Genomic DNA, 15,543 nt, shown 5'->3' on the forward strand with positions numbered 1-15,543 from the left:
TAGTCAATACAACATTAGCAAATGCAGCAGCCAAAGCTCTGATGAGTAAGTATCCTCATGCTGTCGGTCAAGTTGACATCGACTCATCGCGTTGGCCAAAAAGCCTGTTTTCCCGAATAAATTTTGTCAAGCGGAGAAAAACATCGTCAAAGGTGGACATACCTGATGGGGCTCGAAAAGAGATAGGGTTCCTATATCTCCATGACGTTGTATCAAAAGTAGAGCAGTACAACATACCATCTGCCTTAATTTTAAATATCGATCAAACTCCGTTACAGTAGGTAATAAAACAATGGCAGCAAATGGAATTCACTCTGTGACGATTGAAGGAAGTGCGAATAAGTGTTCAATAACTGGAACATTTACCATTTTGTTTGATGGAAACTTTCTTCCTATTCAACTTATTTATGGTGGCAAGACAACAAAAAGTTTACCGAGGTTTGAATTTCCAAAAGATTTCAGCCTCAGCCCAAATCCCAAACATTTTTCAAGCACAGATAAATCGCTTAAGTTCTTGAAAGAAGTCATCAAGCCTTATGTAATCAAACAAAGACAGATCCTGAAATGCTCTACGGATCAGAAAGCACTCGTCATCATGGACGTCTTTACTGGTCAAATGACGGCAGCTGTACTCGACGCCTTTAAAGAAGCAAACATATGTATCGTCAATGTCTCTGCTAATATGACAAAGTTCTACCAGCCACTTGATCTGATGGTCAATAGTTTCTGCAAACGATTTCTCAAACGTAAATTTAACGAATGATACTCAGACGAAGTGAAAGCGCAGCTAGATAATGGTGTTGAGATTGATGACGTCCAAGTAGGGTTACAGTTGTCCAAACTTAAACCTGTTCACGCCGGTTGGGTTGTGGAATTATACAACCACGAGCACGCCGAAAGGGAAAGAAATTATCGATAGTGGATGAAAAAGTGCTGGTATTTTTGATGCCTTAGAACTCGGTTCAAGCAAAATGCCATCGATTAATCCTTTCCAAGATATAGATCCGATCCTGAGTAATGATGTTGAGCAATCTGATGATAGCCATCTCTTAGCAATTTGTGATGTTACAGTTAAGGAATTTGAAGCGTTATGTGGAAGCAAAATTCAAGAAAGTGAAGACGATACTGACTCACAATGGCAAGATGCAGAAAATTAAATTTACTTAGCCTAAACTTGTATATTTTATACATTTTTGATTACGGTAAAGACCTTAGATGTGATTTAACAAATAATTTTGTTTCTTGGATTTTGCCCATTCGCGAAAGTTTTTCCCGCGAAATAGGTTTCACAAATCACCAAACGCGAAGGTTTTGGTCAAATATTTCGCGGTTTTTTTTGACATGCGAAAGTTAATGCCCGCGAAAGTTTCTGCCCTTAAAGTATCTAGTGTTTTAAGTTGAATTTCCACTCAATAACAAAAAGTTTATATAGGACAGAACAGGAATAATACTTTGATTTGATTGGCTATTTTGCTATTTAATTGTTTTCTGTTTCTGTTCGCAAGAATAGTTTTATATGATTTTAGCCTTAGCAAATTTTATAAACCAACTAGATAATCATATCTAAAGTTTGGTTTCCATCTTGTGCTAACTAGCGATAAAAAATGAGCGATAACTTTTTCTTTAGTGGAAAATATGAATTTTTTTTCATGTTTAGCTCAAGTTTCCGCTCAACATCAAAGAAAGTCGATTTTCTTTGTTTAGAAAGTGATGGAAAGTCTTTTTTTCGAAAGTGGCCAATATTTTTTTATATTTCGTACTTAAATAAAGAAGTTTTATTGTAATAAAGTGTTTTTGTATGACAAAACTTTTTTTGTGAAAAAAATGGCTGAAAAGATAAGAAGACAAGTTCTAATTGAAGAAAACAAAGAATTATCTGAAGCCGTTCGAAATTATCCGTGTCTATACGACAAATCTACAGTTGTTGAAAATGCTTGGAGTGAAATTGCATATCAGCCAGAATTTGTACGCAACGATGTGTTAATTTATGTTGATTTTCGTGATTTTTTAATTGCTTTTTGTTTTATATTAAAATAAATGTTAAACGTTTGTTAGCAACCCGAGCAAAAATCGTGTTTCGAAAATTTAAAGAAGAACTATACGAAAAAAAGAAGTTAGAAAAAGAAATAAAAATGAAGATTAATAATTACCGTTAGCTATATAAAAAGTTACCGCTAGTTACCGCTCCAAGGAAGTTACCGCTAGTTAGCGCTAGGTGGAAACCAAGCTTAACTGTCCCTCTTTTGACTCACCAATCATCTATAAATGCAGCATTAATTCCATTCCGAACTCTTTTAATTCATCTAAAGCAAAAAGTTTGGAATGCAAAGAAGTTTGTTCGAAAAAGGTTTCTTATTTCTGACTCGACCTTTTCATTTAATTTTTTAGCGCTGCCTTTTTTTGACAACGGTGGCTGGCTTTACCCGGGGTTATTTTCTTCAGTCACATTTAACATACAATTTTTTTTTCTGAAATACCACTCCCTAATTGGTTGTTTGGATTGTGTATCTGAACTTAGTGTCTGGGGAAGAGTTAAAATGTGTTGGCACGAGCCTGTGTTGATTATGTACAATTATAGGTTTTTATCACCAATCTTCTGTAAACAACATTCTTACAAAAAGTCGTATATCTCTATGTTAAAAGTTGTTTACCATACAGACCATAACTAAGTATACATATCAGCGCTCTGAAAGGAATGAAAGTTTAAAAAAATATATTAATTATTAATTAATGTTCATTGGGAAATTCCCTATCACCTTTTAAAACAAACATTACAAAAGTGTGGAAACTGAAGCCACAAGTTATAACATATAAAATTCTGAATCAAAATAATTCCGACTGCTGAAGAAAATTCTACCGTGTAGTCCGCTTGAGTTGGTTATTGAAGAATTCCGTTGCTCTGTATTATTACGGAGTAGCGGCCGGTAGTACCGCGGTAACGGTTCCGGTTTGCTCGCACACCGAATTCCGACTCATCGCCTGCAAAGGACCGACTGCACATTTTGGAAAGTGATGTTACATGACTTACTTTTCGGTTCAATTTCGGACTTATGTTAAGTCTGAAATTGAACGTCTACTCACACGTTGGTGTATAACCCAGAGAATTTAGCTTGCTATCCGCCGTACTAAATTTCAATGACTCCGAAAACATTCTAGGCTTGCTATGACTAAGATAGATCTTCTTACTTCTTTGGATTTCAAGTCTCGCGAATTTCATAGAAAATTCTCATAACAAACGCTGTATAATATAACGGATAAAAAAACAAACAAAAAAACAAAGAATATGTTTAAATTTTAACATTAAATAAAGAATCATTCACGTACAAAAATATGCCTAGTTGTAACTTGTACTTCTCACACGTAGTAATAAATAAGACACGATTAAATAAAAGATGAAAAACATGATTCTTACGTTACAGTTCTATATACGCGTGCATGCACAGCTAAATATTCTCCTTCGTAGACGCTTTTTACAGACTAAAACTCGCAAATACAAAGTGGCCACACAAATTGATAAATTAAAACGAACTCAAAAACGTCGAACTCTCATACCGTATTTTCTCCAATAAACTCCCTGGGTGTTTATAAATTTTTAGGGGAGGGGAGGGGGGTGGAGAGGGGTGTGAATAAGAGAGGATGTTTATTTACAAAACATTTTTTGGAGATTTGGATCTATCGAATGTTATCGATTTATGTTAATTAAAAGAAAAGAAACTAGAATTAATAACAACAAATTTTTATTTTTAATGAAAACTATTTTTTTGCAATAAACACCCACATCAATAGGAGGGGGTCGTTTAATAGAGGGGCGTTTATATAATAATTTTACTTTCAGAAGGGGCGTTTATTTAAAAAGGGGCGTTTAAAAGAAAGAGAGCGTTTATTAGAGAAAATACGGTAATAGTTTAATCAAAACACCAACATAAGGAATCAGATTTCTTAAGAGGCCCGCTGATAAGAGAAATAATGTTGTTATAGCTAAGAAGTGTAGCGAAGAAAAAAAGATCTACCTAATTAATGACTGCTAACTTTTCAAAATAATGTGAAAAACCGTGGTGCTACATACATTTGGTACAGTGCCTAGTTAGATAAAAACATTAAATTTTTCACCAAAAAATTTACTTTAACTCACAATTCTACCAAGGCAGTTTTGGTACTAGACGCCTCGCCAGGTTTATTATAAAAAAAATCCAGTCTAGATTTTCGCAAAGTTAACTTTTTTAAAAAAAACTCCAAACAAAAAGTATTAGAAAATTTGAGTTTTAGTTTCAGGGTCAAATTGGAAAAAGCAGAAATTGGTAATAAATGCAGCTTTCAAAAGTTAGCTAGCTCAGAAAAAATGGAGTAGTAAAAAGCAAGCTTAAGCAGTTAGTTTGCACTAGTTTACACTACGTTAAAATAAGTCGTCAATATAACCACAATGAAACGGCTCACTGGAAATAGAAAGCATTTTTAAAAGACATAGTTGAAAATAAAAAAAATAGTCTTACCACGTGTGAAACAACTTTAGAGTTTTAAATTAAATTCGACATTAAAAAAAAAAAATTTGAATTCGCCAAAAAGTTTTCTTTATAATTTTCAGCGCAAGTTTCCACTTTACGTAAACAAGTCAATTAAATCCCGATCTGTTTTATCACGTGCTTCATATCCATTTAGCAAACACAAGGTTACGGGAAGTGAAAACTTTGTCTGTTAAGTTTACATGCATAAAAACCAAACAAAAACAAAGACACAATTCACATTATTATTATTATTATTATTATTAATTATTATTTCTGACGATATACTTTTTATCGCACGACATTCTATCATTCATTGTAATCATATAAAAAAAAATAACAAACATTTTCGTTTTAAATTGGCAGACACAGCGGCTAAAATATTCACGACTATTAAAAGCTCGTCTGGATTTAATCCGTTGCTAAAAATGGCTAAAAACATACAAATTCGGTTCCAATCTCTTTCACTCCCTATAAACATATCACGGCTTCGGCAGTAATTAAAATCATGGTCCATCAAAAGGAAAACGTGAATCTTAATTTTGATTTAAAAACACAGTACAATGTGGTACTATATTAGGTTTGAAATAAGTATGGCGCGCTTATATCAGTAGTGAATGTATCTGTGTGTATATACCATATGCATATATAAGCGCATATATAGTATATAGCTACAGCTGAGGTGCATATCGTGAACAAGTTATCAAAATATTTCTTATGGATGTATTTCTCACGGTACAGCCAAAAACATCAGGACAATTTTAATCATGATTCTCATCGTCGTCATGGTCTCCAACATGAAATTTGACGGTACTGTTAATATCATTCATTTCGATCAACAAGGGATCATTGTCTCGATCATCGTCATTCACTATTTTGTCTCGATCATCTTCCTTTTGTACCATTTTGTTTTTCATTCTAGCTGCAATCCCGTGACGCTCTTCTTCGCTGATCAGTGGCATGTGATTGCTGCCACTCCTTGGTTTGTGATGCCTGCGATGGCGATGCTTGCGTCTGGAATGGCGTCGCCCTACGATAAATAAAAAAAACATAAGCGCAGATGAGTAAAAAGTTACTCCAAGTAATTAAGTAAGTAAAGGGATTCTTTGGGATTCCATCCTTATGGCTAGCTCTTCTTCTCTTTCGACTGTAACTATATTACATTACCGCCAATACGAATAGCATTGCTTTAACCACATTCTTTTTTGTATAGACTATGCTTGAACTTGCTTTCCTTCTACACAAGCTGGTTAACGGTCAGTTATGGCACGAAATGGGCTGACGACAGTACACTAAAAGTGCTCCGGAGTGGGGAATCGAACCTGAAACCTTATGATTACAAGCCTACCACTACACCATCTCTGCATAAAAGAAAAAAACTAAAAATTGCAATTTAAAGAATTTACCGTGCTCAGAATCACCATCAAGATTTTCAGAATTTACAGTTTTCCAAACGCCACATTTTTTAACTTCATTAGAAAGATTAATGCTCGGAACGTTTATTTTCATGATATTTCCAGACTTCATGGGAATCTATAACAAAGAACATTAAAAGTAATAAGGGAAAAATAAATAAATATCTTGGAATTAGCACAACTCCTGCAAAAGAAAAACAGGAATTTTTTATCTTTAGTTCTCGTGAATTTTTCTTGTAAAAAACAAGAACGACAATGTTTTGCGCAACTAAATACAGCAATTCTTTTGAGGCGGTAAAGAATAAATATTTAAGACAGCATATCATCAGTTTAAAAGGTGACAAAATTTAGGCTCAGAAACTGACATTTTTTACCGATGAAAAGCTCATTCGAGAGGGGGGGGGAGGGAGGAAGGGGGTTCTATGGAGAAGGGAAGTTTAATCAAAAGAATTTACTATAAAAGTAAAAAGACCTGCATGCCATTCTCAGCTCCGTCATCATTTGTGTGCTTGCAACTTTTGTCATCATCATCGTCGTCATCATCATCATCATCGTCGTCATCATCATCTCCATCCAACTCTTTTCTTTTAAACTCCGGTAAAATATCATCAAGTACTATAAAAAAAAAATTTTTCGTAAACTTTTTGAAAATATTGGCGAATAACAGGTCGTATGTGAAAACCATAAACACACTCATCTCCACTTTACCCTTGAAAATGCCTGTTGGTATTTTCTCATTTCTAATTCAAACAAATTTCTCAGTCACTTGTCAGTTCGAGAAAAGTACTCGGCATTTAACTTTTAGTACTCACACTAGAACAACACAATATATTTCTGTTGTACCATTCTTATATTTTTTGGATACTGGTTTAATCCAGATAACAAGACTGGCACTTATCAGCAATTATTGAATTATCAGAAACTTTCTAAAACTTCCATGATTTCCTGACTTGTTGACAACCTTTTATCGGTTCATATTATAACAGCCTTTATTTAAACAGAATCAAAAAACAATACCTTTTAATTCGTGTCGAGTGAAATATTTGTCGAGTAACTTTCGGATACCTATCATGACGACCAACATGACGGGAAACAACATTTTAGTGGATTCGATCTAGAAAATACACGATAAAACATCACAATAAGGCACATCCAACAGTGGAGTAAATCACAGAGTCAGTTTTTCTTAGCTAGTGTTATGGCATAGTTTATATTAGCATAAAGGCGAACAATTTGTCAATAGTACTTTAAGGCTGATTTCCATTATCACGTTCTTATCACGTTTTCTAGGTGCAGCGCCTAGTAGGTTTGAAAGATGTCTTATCAGTCAGCTTTCAAACGTTTACAGACAGATATCTTTTTAAATAACTAATTAAAATCCAGAAAACATTACCATATTTAATGCAGTGGAAATTGAGCGTTTTTGAGCACGGATATTAAACGATGCAAGCTCCAGATGAACGCTGGCAAGTGCACCCGTAAAGGCAGTAATTTAGTAACAAACCAGGTGTCATTCACACAAAGGTTCCCGTTATAATATGCCTGTAGCTGGCTGAATATTAACTGCAGTTTGTTTGAAGAACAAATTATGTCTTTAAACCCTTAAATAATTCGTTATAAAATATTATCTCAGTTGTTGAGATTTTACCCATTATTAAAAATTTTTGTACTAGCTGTTCAAAGCTGGTTATTGATCCTTGAATAAAATGTAAAAATAAAAACAAACAAGCTAGACAATATAAACAGATTTAGTAGAATTCAGAAGTGTAAAATAAGAAAAATGTATTGAGTCCTGATTTATTCCCAAAAAACGCTTTCACGAACTGACTTAAATTTATCACTTTTTTAATTTCCTATTTTCAAGTCAGAATCTAAAAGCACTTAATCTCTCGGCCTCTTGTTTCGTAAAACCGTGTTTTTTATATATAATAAAAACATGTATTAGACTATGTTCTTTGTCAGTGTATCAATTTTTGACTCACCTCCTTAATAACACAAAGCAAAACTAAACAAACTAATTGAACGAATGTGAAAATATGCACGCGTTTAATGTTGACTTTTCTTAGATATGGTAAATCTGGCTGGTACTTGGGAGGCATAAAGATAATCAGCATTCGATCCATAATCTGCAGACCTAAAAATTAAACAATTATGATGATAACACAGAGTACCCAGTCAATTTCTATTCTAATTTTCCTGACTTTTTAGGAATAAAACTAAAAGTTTCTTTGACTTGTTGTGCAAAAAACAGACCGACTGACCGACCAATTGACTGATCGACTGCCAAACGGACGGACTGGTGGATCAGCCCGCTGACCGACCAACCAACCAAACAAAAGAACAAATATAAAGCATACCTTTCAAACTTGAGGCACCCATATAAAGGAATATAGAATAAAGTACAGGCATCGGTATCAACCTGAGTATGCGCCCCATAAATACTGAAACTCCAATAGTTAAAAATATCATCAATTGTGTGACACGTTGTTCGAGGATTCCAAGAAAAGCTGGTTTCTCTCCAGGCGCAGAAGTACTACTCTCTATGGGAAGAGCAAAACACAAAAATTTACTTTTAAATTTGTGAACTCAATGGAATGCTAGACTATAGAAAAAGACATGTTTTTATTTTAGTTCAATCTTTCTAATTTAAGTTGGCACCAAAAATTTAGTTTTAATTAATTCAGGTGAAATATAAACTTACTTAAGTTTTGCTTTCACTTCCTCACTACACTTACTTTAATTTTCAAAAATTGAACTAGAATAATTTTTTTCTTAATTTCGTGAATTGACATCTCGTTTGCAAATCTAAACTGCTCTAAAAATATTTTTTGCTTGATTCAGGAAAATAAATTATAACAATTTTTATTAACTAATTCGTGCAACAACAGTAAAAAATATTTAGTAACATTCAGGTATAAATCATCAATCATATAAGAAACATTTTTTGTTTCAAAGTAGATATAAATTCATCTTAGTCCGTTTTTACTTAAAAATTTTAACTTTTTATTTATAAAAGAGGCATATTCTCAAAATAAATGCTATAAAATTTCGTGAAAATTTTCAACCAACTTTAACTGTTATGTCTGGGTAAGTGCGCTGGCAAAACAAAATATCAATTGACCATGTAAAACACGTTTTTCAACTTGACGCAGGTATATGGCATTATTAAACGTCCGCATTATTTTACAAAAATCAAATAAGTTGAAAGGTTGTAGGTACTCGCATTGTACAAAAAGAAAAGCACACATCGAAGCAAAAACGATACCTTTACACAAAATTCTGCACTTACCTAAAGTTAGCGAGCTGACATGATTAACACTAAGCACGGTAGCCGCAACAAAAAATGGTAGACCAAACATGGAACATATAAAGATCAAACACGCCACAACTAACAAATCAAGATGGTAGCCACATCCTTTTCGCAGTTTATTTTCTCGACGGTTAACAATAACTGCAGTGATTTGCTGGTCCATAAATATCAAAATGGTAGCAAGCAGGGCTGTAAATGGAAAAAAATTCACAGTGAGTTCACAAAACCACAGCAAAAGTCAGTCAAAAACATTGCCATAATTTTAAACTAACAGTCCAAAAATCCATGTAGAAAAATACGAAAAGTCAAGTAAATAAAAAAGAATGTATTTTCTTTTTTTATTTAAAAACACTAAAAACTGCTGGTCCTATCCAAAAAGAGATTATTGCATAAAAATTGAAAAATAAGTACCTAAAATGAGTAAATTGTCGCAACTCACTACCCTCCATTACCCCAAACAATTAATTTGACAATAAGGCAACAAATTTCTTTGACCACTGATAATTTTTATGATACACATATAGATAATAAACATTACTTTTCTTACCAGGTATTATTGCCACAAAGACTGTCCACCATGGATTGCCATTAAAAGGCGGTATATACCAACCCCGACCCTTCCAGGTTGGTGCAAATGTGGTAGGTACATTTAATTTTGGTGTTTCTGCACCGATTAAATAGTCTAACATCGTAACGGATAAGATAGCAATAATAACAGCAAAGTCTGCAACAAACTTGCGTACGGTTTTAGTGAAAAATGATGTCTCCTTGAAGCTTTTTAATTGATATGTTATAATGTATGTAAGAATATAGAGGACAATACTCACAAAAAATACATTGGGTACGTATTTACAAGCAGGTGTTATAGAAAATGGTTTCTCACATTGGTTTAACTCTATTGAAGTCCACATAGATATGTTGCTATAGTTTGAGTAAGGATTCTGAACACTACCATTGAAAGAGCTAAAGTTGTTTGTGGCAGGAGGAGCACAGTAACATCTTCGATCAGTTGGCGGGTTGATGGGATAAAGATTCTTAATTTTAAACAGCTTTGCAAGACTTTCATACATAAAAATCAATCCTATTAGCATAGCAAAATTTTCTTCAGTGAACCTTGTTATGTAACATACTAGAAAACTGATATCAAATACAACAAATATGATGAGTATGATTCCAACCCACATGCCAGTACACAGACGGAAGGATAGATAATCAAAATTGAAATTCTTGCAGGACTCATACAATATCTTTTCAAAAACAAGTACAGGTCCTGTGGAGCCAAGTATTGTTAAGGGTTGGCCAGAAAACAAACCCCAACCAATGCCACAAATCATCCCTTAAAAAAATAAGGAATATATATACAATATATACCATATATCAAAAAATCAAAGAACATAATAATCAGTCCAAGAAATTTGGGGGCAAAAATTGTTTCGTTACCCTTGTTGGTAACATAACTTTTACATTAGCGTGAACATTTTGTCATTAGCTGGGACTAATAATGTTTTACACATGTGTTTTTATGATTTACTTGTAATCATGTTGTTTACGAAACCTCTGGCCTGACTTCCTCACAATAGCAAAAGTGAAGACATTTTAATAAGTTACTTGGTAACTTTATTTTTTTTAATTAAAGGGAACCTGAGGTATAAAATAATGTCGGAATTATATTATAGAACTTAAAAAGTTACCTAACAAGTCTTTTTAAATTTTTTAAAAAGCTCTTTTCTTTCTCAAGATATTGACATTTAAAGAATTTCAGATTTAATTATGCTGCATGAATTATGATGTCATATTTCAGTAATAGCAAATTTGAAGATTTTCTTTCGTCAGTAATTTTAGACCTGTTAAGGGATGTGCATTCAAACTTTGTCAATGCATAGATATTATAAAGGTTAATTGATTAACAATTTTTTTTCCAAAATCACACTTGCTTGCTCGTCCCAGGCCTCTTATTTTTTGCTGACGACTCAATAACTCAGGATCTGCAACTTGGTTTGTAATCAAATTTTGTGGGTAAGCTTGCATAAGCCCTATATGTTTACTCACAAAATTTGATTGCAAACCGACATGCAGATCCCAAGTTATGAGTTTGTCAGAAAAAAATTAAGAGGCCTGGGACAAGCAAACAAGTGTCATTTTGGCAAAAAAAATTATGTTAATCAATTAACCTTTATAATATCTATGCATTGATAAAGTTTGAATGCACACCCCTTAACAGGTCTAAAATTACTGATGAAAGAAAATGTCTAAATTTGCTATTACTGAAATATGACATCATAATTCATGCAGCATTAAATAAATCTGAAATTCTTTAAATGTGAATATCTTGAGAACTAAAAGAACTTTTTAAAAAATTTAAAAAGACTTGTTTTCCAAATTTTTAAGCTCTATAATATAAGCCCAACATTGTTTCATACCTCAGGTTCCCTTCAAATATAAATAAAGAAAATATAGTAAAGCTTTAATGGTGCTGATTTAGCATTTCTTTTTAGATCTCCCTATAATTCTAAAAATATGCTTTTGATAGACCATATTGAGATCCTAAAGCCATTGTGGTTTCTTTTGCTTACAACTTGCGCAATAAAAGGTCAAGTGAGGCAAGTTGGACTTTAAACCATGTATAACACATGGAAAAACCACTGGAAACTATTTCATTTGTTCTGGTTCAATTCCTAACTCACTAAATGTTTACAAAGCTGTCAAAGTCTCAAAAATATGTCAACACCAATGATTTGTGTTTAACAAGAGTAAATAGCAATACACATCAACAATTAATCTCTACCCAAAGAAATATGGGAAAAGAGGATAGAGTAAAATCTGCTTAACTTCAGAAAATTAACCAAAATGGCTGAAGAGATGTTAGAAATGGTCTACAGGATTAGTAAGAAAGTTAACAAAAAGGAGGGACAGGGGTAAAGAATAAGTCAGACCAGTTTCACTACATACCAGCCACAAGAGATTCCATAGACGCCAAACGTTCTTCTGTAGCATCACCTAACAATCCACCAAATGTTACAATTGGAGTAAGACAACCAAAATATAAAAACAACCAAGATGCTACACATTGCATTGATAAAGCATCCTTATAATCTGAAAAGTAATGTTTACTCTTTCTGGTAATGTCATTTATCAATCCACCACAAAAACGTCCAGTCCGAACAAGACCTGATTGTATTCGCATGTTTTGTTCAATTTCTTCTTCATGCTCTTCTTCATGCTAAATCATTTCAGAAAGACGTGGATGAGAAAATATTAAGCTATTCTAACTATGCAGACGAGTCTTACATCAAAATATAAACAAATACAAAGCAGTTTTAAACAAAAATATCCTTTTAAATTCCCCAAAAATTAGCATTACGAATGAGATAATAAATAATTGCCTACTGTTGGTATCAATGAATAAGAAATAATATAAATAGAGAGCAAACATCTCCCTAATGATACTGAGCTTTGTAAGATTACTGAATTTTAGCAACTTTAAATTTTGATGCAAAGACATTACTACGCACAAAATTAATACTTGATACCATACGAAAGTTTGAGTTAAATGAGTTGTAAATCTCTTGCCACTTACAGCTATACCCTTATACCTAGATAGCAAAGGTTACATATTAGAGATCAAAATATAGGAAACCTTAAAATGTTTCTTTATTAACTCACCTGAGCATCATTTCTAGATGGATTAGATCTGTATATTCTTCCCTCTTGGGATGGTAATACATCCGGTGGTTCAATTCGAATTGATGGATCCCATTCACCAGGAGGCAAAACGGTAACTGAATCAAGAAATTCATCGATGCCAGCAATTAGGTGTTGACGTTTTGTGGATTTGTATGCTATTTCTCGAAATACCTGGTGTGACAAAAGTATTATAGCGTTACAATGCTATGTATAGGCTATGTACATGTTGTACATAGCCTTTACATAGCATTGGATGGCTATGGCTACATAGTATTGTTTCTTTCTATTTACTGAAAATTCTATGCAACATTGATCTTGTGGCTGGGCTGACAACCAGCTATAACTAAGGACAGCTAGGTATCACTACTTTCTATTGTTATGGAATTACTTAAAAATTAAAGTCTTTTCAAGAGCTAAAATGGATGGGACTTGACAAAGTCAAGACATTACATTGAAATCGCCAAGTTTAAAAAAAAGGAAATTGAACAGAAACAAAGTGATAAACAATATACTTATTTTGGTGTGTCATGAAACATAAATCTATAAGAACAGCAATTTAGTGAATTTAATGCTTTCTATAGGACGCTGAGGCTTTTTATTTTTTCGCAGAATTGCATTTTTTTTTGATTATCTAGCTTTTGTGCTTAAATTATTAAAGTTAAGTATTAAATTACAATTTATGTCTGTCTTTTTTAAATTAAATACTAGTTTTACTGGACCATATTTGCAAGCCCAAGGAAAATTGATTTTCTGGTTAGTGTGTAGTGCTCTACAGAAAATAAATGTAGGCAAGGCCCGTCATAGCTGTTATTTGCTAAATTTGTTATTTGTTAAATTTGATACTTGCTTTTTCAATGTGAGTGTCGAGAGAAATTTATACAGCTCCAGCTCAAAATATTCTATGCAACTAGGATTGATATGAAAAGCTTGTTAGCAAAATGTCATGTATAGCATGGAAGGCAAGTCAACCAAAAGATCAACTTTCTAGCTAAACTTCTTTTAAATCTAAAAAACAAACATAACGTAAAAAAAAACTTTAATTCTGTGAACACTATTTGTGAAATATATATTACAAGAAATTTTCGACTGACTAATCTACATGCCAATATTTCAATAACTTTTATTTGCAAAATTGTAAAACTGCCTTTTACGGAATACGGATTAGTCAAGAAACACCATTTTTTAAAACAATGAAATAAAAAAAAAGAACTGTACTAGTAAAAATATGCCTTTTTACAACATTGTTATATAATTTTTATTACCTCATCTGACATGAGTGTTCCCATTGCTCTTCCTACTTCATGAAATCTTAGCAAATCACCATCAGTGCCAAGCAAAAGAAAAATAAACCGTGTCGGCACCGGAACTTCTGTTAAATTGACCAGCTCACAGGCGTCATTTAAACGTACAAATACAGAAAGTGGTTTTTGTAAAAAATCTGTTTCAGCAAGCAAAATATTACATGTCTCAGAGCCTGGTGGAACTTTTTTCATAAAATTCTCGTTTCCCTTGCCAAGCATATCTTTAATTGGATTAAGATGATTATTATCTGCGGAAGATTGTCTTTCAATGTCTTTCAGATGACTATGACTAAAATTACGAATGATAGGTAAAGAGCCTAATTTACTAATGTTGAGTTTTTTAGATTTCTGGAAATTTGATACACTATCTTCATGTTTTAAGCTTCTTTTGTAGGCATGATGATGTCGTTTTAACAACAATTCTTTTACATTTTCATGGAATTTTAATGAAAGATGACGCGTGCTAATGAGCTTGTCCACAATAATGCTAGACACTTGATCTAAATTTAATCCATCACAGTCAAACAACAATGCCCCATTCAATAAATAACTTCGCAACTCAAACAATGCATGAAGAGAAAGTGTTCCAACATGCGGTTTGGAAAATCTATCCCCGCTTTCTTCAACATCTTCTTCAAATTTAATCCATCGGGCTGACTGATACCACACCTAAGATGAATAAAGAGAAGTAAAATGATATTAAATATTTCAGAGATAGCCTTAACTGAACAATAATGCGAATTTGATTATAGTCATACACTTGTATTTTAATGTATATATATATTCTATTTCACTCAGGGTTTCTAATTTAAACTTCTTTCCAGAATTGCCAGTATGAACTAGTATTTGCCTGTCTGCTATTCACATCAGCAATTTCCAAGTGCAATGTGAATTGAAAAGTCTGGTTTTAACAATTCTACATAATTTTTTTATAGATCACAGCTAAAAGTAGATGTAATTGTTATTGTTATGTTATTTACAACAAATAGATCTTTTAAGAAACCTTTCAGTTATATACCTGTTCTTCATTGTCTGCTAGAGAATACTCTGCAAGTTCCGATAAAATATTTGTAGAGGTTTTATTTGATGAGTCTTCTCCCAATATACCCTTAACAACATCAGCTGGTGAGGGATCAGTTTCATCGTCAGACAAGTACTGTGACTTGCTACGTGCCCGTGGTTTTAGGTGATGCCTTCGGTGATGGTGGTGGTGTTTTGGTTTCTCTTGCTCATTCTTTTCTTGCAAGTGTACGTAATAATCACCTTAAATAAAGAAAATGTTTGTACATACAATGTTGACATCTATAAAATGCCACAAAAATAGATTTCTAAGG

At 33.1% G+C, this 15,543-nt stretch overlaps 1 protein-coding gene across 1 annotated transcript in view; it reads right to left on the reverse strand.

The window, feature by feature from the left end:
• Positions 1 to 3,282: 3,282 nt before the first annotated feature.
• LOC130635889 (sodium bicarbonate cotransporter 3-like) overlaps positions 3,283 to 15,543 on the reverse strand; it is a 97,043-nt gene continuing 84,782 nt past the window's right edge. The window contains exons 3-14 of the mRNA XM_057445413.1: positions 15,228 to 15,472; positions 14,171 to 14,878; positions 12,888 to 13,079; positions 12,174 to 12,444; positions 9,772 to 10,560; positions 9,204 to 9,413; positions 8,272 to 8,454; positions 7,897 to 8,048; positions 6,932 to 7,028; positions 6,387 to 6,529; positions 5,906 to 6,032; positions 3,283 to 5,529 (exon numbers count right to left, since the gene is read on the reverse strand). Coding sequence (XP_057301396.1) covers positions 5,261 to 5,529; positions 5,906 to 6,032; positions 6,387 to 6,529; positions 6,932 to 7,028; positions 7,897 to 8,048; positions 8,272 to 8,454; positions 9,204 to 9,413; positions 9,772 to 10,560; positions 12,174 to 12,444; positions 12,888 to 13,079; positions 14,171 to 14,878; positions 15,228 to 15,472 — 3,386 coding nt within the window. The 3' untranslated portion in view covers positions 3,283 to 5,260. The remainder of the gene's footprint in view (positions 5,530 to 5,905; positions 6,033 to 6,386; positions 6,530 to 6,931; positions 7,029 to 7,896; positions 8,049 to 8,271; positions 8,455 to 9,203; positions 9,414 to 9,771; positions 10,561 to 12,173; positions 12,445 to 12,887; positions 13,080 to 14,170; positions 14,879 to 15,227; positions 15,473 to 15,543) is intronic.

The sequence above is a fragment of the Hydractinia symbiolongicarpus genome, chromosome 3 (assembly GCF_029227915.1).
Source record: "Hydractinia symbiolongicarpus strain clone_291-10 chromosome 3, HSymV2.1, whole genome shotgun sequence".
In the NCBI taxonomy this organism is placed as follows: domain Eukaryota; kingdom Metazoa; phylum Cnidaria; class Hydrozoa; order Anthoathecata; family Hydractiniidae; genus Hydractinia; species Hydractinia symbiolongicarpus.